The sequence below is a fragment of the Glycine max genome, chromosome 9 (assembly GCF_000004515.6).
Source record: "Glycine max cultivar Williams 82 chromosome 9, Glycine_max_v4.0, whole genome shotgun sequence".
Lineage (NCBI taxonomy): Eukaryota > Viridiplantae > Streptophyta > Magnoliopsida > Fabales > Fabaceae > Glycine > Glycine max.
Genome location: NC_038245.2, coordinates 34,555,131 through 34,564,595, shown reverse-complemented (window position 1 = coordinate 34,564,595; position 9,465 = coordinate 34,555,131). Strand labels below are relative to the sequence as shown.

General features: G+C 35.4%; 1 protein-coding gene across 1 annotated transcript; it reads right to left on the bottom strand.

The window, feature by feature from the left end:
• Positions 1-3,811: 3,811 nt before the first annotated feature.
• LOC106794413 (uncharacterized) lies at positions 3,812-4,228 on the bottom strand. The gene has a single exon (XM_014761680.1). It carries the CDS (start codon positions 4,226-4,228, stop codon positions 3,812-3,814), a length of 417 nt encoding a protein of 138 aa, XP_014617166.1.
• Positions 4,229-9,465: the final 5,237 nt, after the last annotated feature.

Here is a 9,465-nt window from a genome sequence, read left to right as displayed (position 1 = left end):
TAAAAGTGTCAATACGTGCACATGTATACACTACAACATCGAAAATTTAAAATAAAAAAAAAAAAAGAAATCAACAAGACTGAAAGACCAATATATCTGGTATAAACAAAATCACTACCACACAATTTTTATGCTAATTATAAAGAATCCAAATTCCTAAGGTACACACTCAACACATGAACACATCAATTTTACAACAAATTCGCATTGGAACACCAATTGGTCCATTAAACATAGTCAATCCACAATTAAAACCTAAAAACATAATTGAATTTCATAAAACAACCAAAAATAACCCAAAAATTGATCTCTAGGAATCCCTACACATATTCATTCTAATCCCCAAGCTGAGTAACTCATCCCTTACCTCGAGGTAGTCGCTCAAGCGTTCTCCGTTAGCAATGATGACGTTTCTAGTGTTCTCTAGAGCTCCTCCTCCGATTGCTCTGTTAGGGTTCTTGAGAGTCAAAGAAAAAGGAACAAAAATGTTTTTATAAAGCTGCTCATGGTTAAAGTTCCTTATATAGTGAGTTCTAATGACCTAATTTTATTTTATTTATTTAAAAGAAGCAAAGGGATGACTGTCACGCATCTGACCCTCTAGTTTCCAAGTGGCATCCTCGCCCGAAGCACTCTTCCATACCACTTTGACCAAGGGAATCTCCTTCCCCCTTAGTTGCTTGACCATACGGTCGTCGATCCTCAGTGGTAGTGTTTCATATGTCAAGTTCTCTTTCACTTGGATGTTGTCCAACTCGATCACGTGTAACGGATCATGAACATATTTTCTGAGCTGAGAGATATGGAAGACACTATGGAGATTTGAGAGAGATGGTGGCAAGGCCACTTGATACGCAATTGGGCCAACATGCTTTAGGATTTCAAAAGGGACCAATGAATCTAGGTGTGAGCTTACGAGACTTCAACGCCCTGCCAACCCTAGTCCACGGATTGACTCTCAAGAATACATGATCACCTACAGCAAGTTGAAGGTCCTTTCTTCTCCTACCATGGTAGCTCTTCTGCCTACTTTGGGTTGCTCTCATCCTCTCTTGGATCAACTTGATCTTTTCAGTGGTCTACTGAACCACCTCTAGTCCTAAGGCAATGCTCTCACCGGGATCTACCAGACATGGAGGTGTCCTACATCTCCTACCATACAATGCCTTGTAAGGTGCCATACTTATACTGGAGTGAAAACTATTGTTGTATGTAAATTCTATCAAGGGTAAGAAACTATCCTAGCTACCCCTCTGCTCTAACACACAGGCTTTCAAAAGGTCCTTTAAGGATTGGATGGTGCACTCGGTCTGACCGTCAGTCTGTGGGTGGTAAGCAGAACTCAACCTAAGCTTGGTCCCCAAGGATTTATGAAGACTCTCCCAAAATCTAGAGGTAAATCTGGGATCTCTATCAAAGACTATGCTAGAAGGAACATTGTGCAGTCTAACTATCTCACTGACGTACAAGCTAGTCAACCTCTCTAAGGAATATCTGATGTTAATTGGGATGAAGTGAGCAGATTTTGTCAACCTGTCTACAATAACCCAAATGAAATCTAAACCTTTGGGGGTCCTAGGCAACCCTACCACAAAATCCATAGAGATGTTATCCCACTTCCAATCAGGTATTTCTAAAGGTTGCAACTTCCCTGAAGGCTTTTGGTGTTCTATCTTAGCTTTCTGACACACTAGGCATGCAAGGACAAACTCATTAACCTCTCTCTTCATACCTGGCCATCAAAACATCTGCCTAAGGAACTGGTACATCTTAGTTGCTCCCAGGTGGATACTCAGACTACTTTTGTGGCCCTCTTCCAAGACCACTCTCCTAAACTTCGATACACTAGGAACACATACCTTATCCTGGAATCTCAAGACTCCATCAAGCCTCACTCTAAAACTACTCTCTCCCTCCCTGCAACTATGACATGCCAAACTCATGTCTCTAAACTGCTCTAAGAGGTCTAACTCTCTAACCATCAAAGCAGATATCTAAAGGGATTTCCTACTCAAGGCATCAACTACTACATTGGCTTTACCTAGGTGATAGCTAAGCTCAAAATCATAATCCTTAAGGAACTCTAACCATCTTCTCTACCTCATGTTAAGCTCCCTTTGATCAAACAAATATCTAAGGCTCTTATGGTCACTAAACACCTCAAATTTAGATACATAAAGGTAATGCCTCCAAAGCTTAAGAGCAAAAACTACGACTGCTAACTCGAGATCGTGCGTGGGATAATTCCTTTCATGAATCTTGAGCTGCCGAGAAGCATAGGCCACTACCTGTCCCCGCTGCATAAGCACTCCACCCAAACCCATCTTGGATGCATCATAGTAAACCACAAAGGGTTCGTTCGGGTCAGGTAACACTAAAACTAGTGCAGTGGTCAACCTTTCCTTAAGGGTACGGAAACTACTCTCACACTGAGCATCCCACACAAAAACTTGACCCTTACGAGTAAGCTTAGTCAAAGGTAAGACTAGCTTAGAAAAACGCTCTATGAATCTGGGGTAGTATCCTGCTAAACCAAGGAAACTCCTAATCTCAAACACTGACTTAGGACTTTCCCAACTCATCACCGCCTCTACCTTAGAAGGATCTACTGCTATCCCTCCCCTGGATATAACGTGCCCTAGGAAGCTCACCTCCTCTAGCCAAAATTCACACTCGGACAACTTAGTATACAATCTGTTGTCCTTGAGGGTTTGCAACACAACTCTCAAATGCTCCTCATGTTCCTCTCTAGACTTAGAATATACCAAGATATCATCTATGAAGACCACTACAAAACTATCTAGGTTGGGGTGAAAGATCCTATTCATGTAATCCATGAACACATCAGGGGTGTTGGTCACACCAAAAGGCATAACCAAGTACTCATACTGGTCGTAACAGGTCTTAAAGGCAGTATTCGGAATATCCTCAGGGTTCACTCTAATCTGGTGGTAATCTGATCTGAGATCTATCTTACTGAACACACAAGCCCCTACTAATTGGTTCATCAGGTTATTTATCTTAGGCAAAGGATATCTATTCTTAATCATCACTTTATTCAGCTGACAATAGTCTACACATAGCCTCATAGTCCCATCCTTCTTCTTAACTAACAACACCGGCGTTCCCTAGGGTGACACACTAGGCCTCACAAACTGTTTCTCTAAGAGCTCCTCTAACTGTTTCTTAAGCTCACTCAACTCTACAGGGGACATCCTATAATGTGCTATGGATATAGGTCCAGTACCGGGTATTAGGTCTACAGAGAACTCGACCTCTCTCTCAGGTGATAATCCAGACACCTCCTCAAACACCTCTGGAAACTCTCTTACCAATGGTATATCACTCATAGGGGTTTTGGTCTTGGTGCTCATACTAGCTAAGATCATGTATATCTATGCATCCTCCCTCAAAGATGCCTCAACTTGATTAGCAGACAAAAACATATCACCTTCACTCACACCAGACTCAGGAAAGACAAAATATTTCTCAAAACAATTTAATAAGACGTGATTGGAAGATAACCAGTCCATACCAAGAATAACATCAATATGACTTAAAGATAAAACAACAAAATCAATTAGAAACTATCTATTAGAAATTAAGACAGGACATTGTAAGCACACATCAGAAGTTAAAACAGACCCACTGGAAGGTGTATTTACAATCAAGTCAAATATCAAAGAAGACACAAGCAAGACAAGTTTTTCAACACAGACCGAGAAATAAACGAATGCATCGCACCTGAATCATACAATACAACCAAGGAAACTTGACTTATGAAACACATACCTTGGATGAGGTCATCAAACTATGCGGCATCAGCACCACTAAGAGCAAACACTCTCCCTGTGGTCCTCAGTCGTCCACTCTGGTTATTCAAACTTCCACTCCTCTTCTCCTTCCTCAGATGTGGGCAACTGGTACTGAGGTGGACCTTACCTTGGCAGTTAAAGCAAGTCACCTCTCTATTTGTCCACTCACGAGCAATATGCCCAAGTTGACCACACTTCCCACACCTGAGTGGTGTAGAAACAATAGTAGGAGCACCACCACCACCACCACCTCTACCAGCAGGCTGAGACACCCTGTTAACTGGTTGAGAACTCCCACCAGCTGGTTGAAGTCCTTCACTAGTCCTCTGTCCCCCAAAGCGGTGGCCATAATGCCCAAGAGGGGTAGAATATGGCTTAACATGATTGTGGGTCACTAGCTTCTTCACTAGCATTGACGTTCCTGTAAAATGCGACCTTCTTCCGCCGATCCTTGTCAATGATCCTACATATGTTGGTCTGTTGTGCAAAGTTGTGAATACTGTGACAATTCACCATCATCTTTACTTCTGGTCGGAGGCCATTGACAAATTTCACACATTGGAACCTCTCCCCAGCTTCCCCCCGATAATGAGGAAAATACCTTACCAAGTTCTCAAACCTAGTTGCATACTCTGCCACTGCATGCTCCCCTATTTCAGCTCGAGGAACTCCATCTCCTTCTTGTTCTTCACGTCTTCTGGAAAATACTTCTCCAGAAAAGTCTGTCTGAGCGTCCCCCATGGGACAATAGAACCACCTGCTCCCTCCAAACGTGAGTGAGTGTTCTCCCACCAATACTTCACCTCATCTGCCAGCATGTGAGTAGCAAACAACACCTTCTGCTGGTCTTGACACTCCGTCACCCGGAAGATCTTCTCAATCTCCCTCAGCCAAGCCTCAGCACCCTTAGGGTCATAACCCCCCTTGAAGGTAGGTGGGTTATTCCTCTGAAAGCGATCTAACCCATGGTACACAACTGCTCCTCCATCGCCTTCCTGATTGGCCATAACTAGCGCCAAGTTGTTCAGGGCCTCAGTAAGACGTTGTTCCCACTCATTTCTCACAACCATTACTTCCTATGTCACGCAAGAAGCAAAAACTTTGAAAAATATACCAACACAATAGAGTACACTTATGAACAAAACACACAACACATCATAGTACACAAGGAAACACAAAAAGCTCATAACACACATGGCCGAAAGGTCCAACCTGCTCTGATACCACTAAATGTGACACCCTCTACCCTCACAAATATAAATAAATAATAAAAGGAAATAAAATCATACAGAATTAATTTAAAAGTTTTTAAACACATAATAATAAAAGGAAAGAAAACCTTGCAAAATTAATTAAATTTTTTTTAAAACACATTTAATTTAAAACAATTCAAAAGGGTAAAAGGTTCACATCCACTTAGTGAAATTATAGTAGAACTTGTTTGAATAAAAGATAAAGTTATCCCGACTCAAAACAAGGCTGCCCATTTCGAATAAATAAAAAAAAAACTAAAATAGAAAACATAACACAATTATATCATTCACAAAATTATAACATATGAAGTAAAATCCTATGCCATGATGTCACATTTATCAGAGCATATCCCTATCATAGGTTAAGTCTCTCCATCTCCAGCATGGAATTCATCATATGCTGGATCGCCTGAAATAAAATGGCAATCAGCCCAAACATAAACACACACCGGGAGTGAGTTATCACATTTCTAAATAAAATACGGATAAATAAAAGCATAAGCAAAAATACATTATACAACTATTTATAACATAACTCAACTTAATTTAATCCACGTTATTTCACCACTTTATCTTTTAAATTTCATATTTCAATCACCCATCACATTACCCATGAATCACACACTCAATCAAGGCATAACAACACTCACCGATTTCATAATAAACAATTCACAGGCATTATGCAACAATTATACTAAGACTCAAGCCTATATGCAATGTGGTACCATGTCAATGAAAAACCACACTAGGGCACTCAATAGTACATAATAAGACACATCGTATAATGAGTATGTCAGGTCACTCTCACTAAGTAAAATCATAAGGTGACCAGTTAGGGTTACTCTGTTTTACGAGAATGCTCTAACCACATGGGATCAACATAGGTTTAAAGAAGCACTCAAACCGAGTGTCTTTACTCCCAAGGTCTAGACTCCGAAGAATCCGTTTGGGCCTCACCTTCATGATTCAGATCCAACCCTTAAAATAATTTTTACATGCAAACACTGTTCATGAATTATACAATACCCACGACCTCACACTTATGTTTCAAACAAATTTAACACGTTGCGCTACAGTTTAACCCTTCATGATCCTAACTAGGAATCCTACACTTTCCCTTTAACATTGTGGATAAAAACTTTTCTCAAGGTAAACATCAGTCGGGTTATTATATAATTCACAACTTACAACATAAATAATATCACATCAAGTATTAATCACACATTCGTTTACAACAATATTTCATGTCTACAATTTAGCATCTCACAATTTAACTAATTACAAATATACTTAACAATTAGATAAGCATATAATAATAATAATAATAATAATAATAATAATAATAATAATAATAATAATAATAATAATACACATTTAACTTCAAGACTTACACATATATTTACATGTATCAAATATATATAACACACCACTATACAATTACATGCGATACTAAATATATATATATATATATATATATATATATATATATATATATATATATAAAATTAATAATAACAATAATAATATACGCATCATTAGATAAATATTATATATATATATCAGTGCATAAAAAAAACACATTAAATGAATTTATAAGAAAGAAATGTATTATAAATATTAATATGTATATATAAGTAATTAACGTACTAAAAATATTAACATAAATACATTAAAAGCTTATTAAGTGTATGTATCTAAATAAATTAACGTAACATTAAAAATACTAACATAATTATATTAATTATATACATAAATTATATTAACGTAAACATAATTAATATATACATATTAACATAAACGTGCATTAACATAATATATTAAAATATTAACATAGATGTACATTAATATAAATATATTAAAATATTAGCATAAAGTCGTTCTCTTTCCAACTATAGTTCAACTTGGTGGACACACATAATAGTCACTCGCTATAAGTCAGGCAAGATAAATCCTTTTCCTGTATCCATGCTACTGCCTATTAAGTGCACCATTCATGAAACTTACAAATACTTTTACTATAATATAACTATATTAAAATATTAACATACATTAAACATAATTATATTAAATATACATATAAATTATATTAACATAAACATAATTTATATATATATATATATATATATATATATATATATAACAAATAAAAAATTTATATACTTATATTGATTTACATGGAAAACATATATACCTATATCATAAATATATTTCAACGAAGTCACGGACATCAAGCAAATGCCTAATTACAATGTGAATAAAGCTTTAGTCAATTTCTTCAAATGACTTTAGTCAATTCAATTATCCAATAATTAACCACTGCACATATGAATTTCATGATGAGAAGTCACTTACGCAGAAGAAAATATAAAGCTTGTGAAATAAAAGTGTCAATATATGTACGTGTATACAATGCAGCGTCGAAAATTTAAAAAAAAGAAAAAAAAAAGGAATCAACAAGATTGAAAGGCTAATATATCTGGTATAAACAAAATCACTACCCCACAATTTTTATGCTAATTATAAAGAATCCAAATTTCTAAAATACACACTCAATACAGGAACACATCAATTTTACAACAAATTTGAAAACACAGTCAATCTGGATTAAAACATAAAAACATAATTGAATTTCATAAAACAACTCAAAATAACCAAAAAATTGATCCTTAAGAATCCCTATACATGTTTATTTTAATCTCCAAGCGTGAGTAACTCATCTCTTACCTCTAGGTAGTCGGTCAAGTGTTCTCCGTTAACAATGATGACGTTTTTTGTACTCTCTAGAGCTCTTCCTCCAGACATATTTTTACAAAGTTGTTCATGGTTAAAATTTCTTTATATAATGAGTTCTGATGACTTAATTTTATTTTATTTATTTTTTTATTTTAAAGAAGCAAAGGGACGACTATTACAATATTGATGAACATGAAATCTAGCAACCCTTAATAATTTATGGACAACTTGATTGACTTGTTTACACCCAAACTTAACTGAAAAGTTTTGTAAACGATATTGAGTTTCCTAATGCAGTTGTTGATGATCATATCTTCCCAAGCTCATTGTTCATGGATCTGTTTTCATTGATACAATTAATCAGCTACATGTTTGCAATTAATCTCAAATATAGTGTTATGATATTGCAACATTGAGATGTGGCCAATTGACTGTAGTAAGTGTAGCCAATGCTTCGACTCTTGATGGATAGCGGCACCAATATTGATTGTTTGATCGATATGAATTGAACACACTAAAAAATGTATAATACTTACCTATCCTATTTAACCAATTGAGTTAAATTTCTTTGATGTAGTCATATTTTATAAAGTCAACTTGCATGTGGAATTTAAATATTAATTATTTGGAATGCAATATTATTATTTTTTTGCAATGTTAAAACCACATATTAAAGAAAGTGAATTTAAATATTATTGATTGTAGTGATATACAATACGATGGTTAATTATTTAATTTGTAGTTATTTATTATAATACAATTTGATGTTTTTGTTTCATTTATTAATATCATTCTTGAAGAATTAAAAAATATTCATTTTTTCAAAAAAAAAATTGTTAATACAAATTTAAGACACATAGGTAATAAATTAATATAATTAATTAGACTTCAAAATAATAATCCAACCAAGATAGATTGCAAGTACTGATTTTTTTCTATTTATTTATTATTTGGACAGAAAATAGAAAGCACAAATATGATAATTAGGTGATGAAAATAAATAATAAAAAAGAAAAAAATAGATATGTGATGAAAGTCATGGTGAAAAGAAAAAGAAAAACATGTGAATAATTACAATCATAATTCTATTTCTTAAATTTTTAAGGTAAATTATCTTTATGAACCAACAATGAATGCAACTTCCTAATGCGTGTCCAGAGCACAAGGAGATGATGCCCTCTTATTTGGGTTACTGTAATAATCTCATTTTTGTGCTTGTTTTTTTTTCTTATTAGGGTTAATTCACTACTAAAAAAGGCTTTTTTACGACACCTTTTCTATGACGGTTGTTTCGAGAACCGATTTAGAAAGTGGTACGGTGACATTTTTGTAATTATTGTGATTAAAATTGCATTTTAGGACGCACATTCTAAGACGGTTATTGAAAACTGCCTTAGAATGTTATACGTTATACAATGGATTTTAGTAAACAAACGTCGTAATTTTTTTTTAAAAAGCAACAAATCGAGAACCTGCGAGTCGTTGCTCATTCTTCTCATTTCACATTCAAGCGCTAGCTACCATGTTCATTGTTCTTCCGATCCAAAACCTACCCTCTTCCTTGTTCAACATTGAACCCTAGCATGTTTGACAATCCAACAATGTACCTTAGCCTCTTCTTCTTCCATTGAACCCCACGACATAGAAGAACTTCACAACTCGAA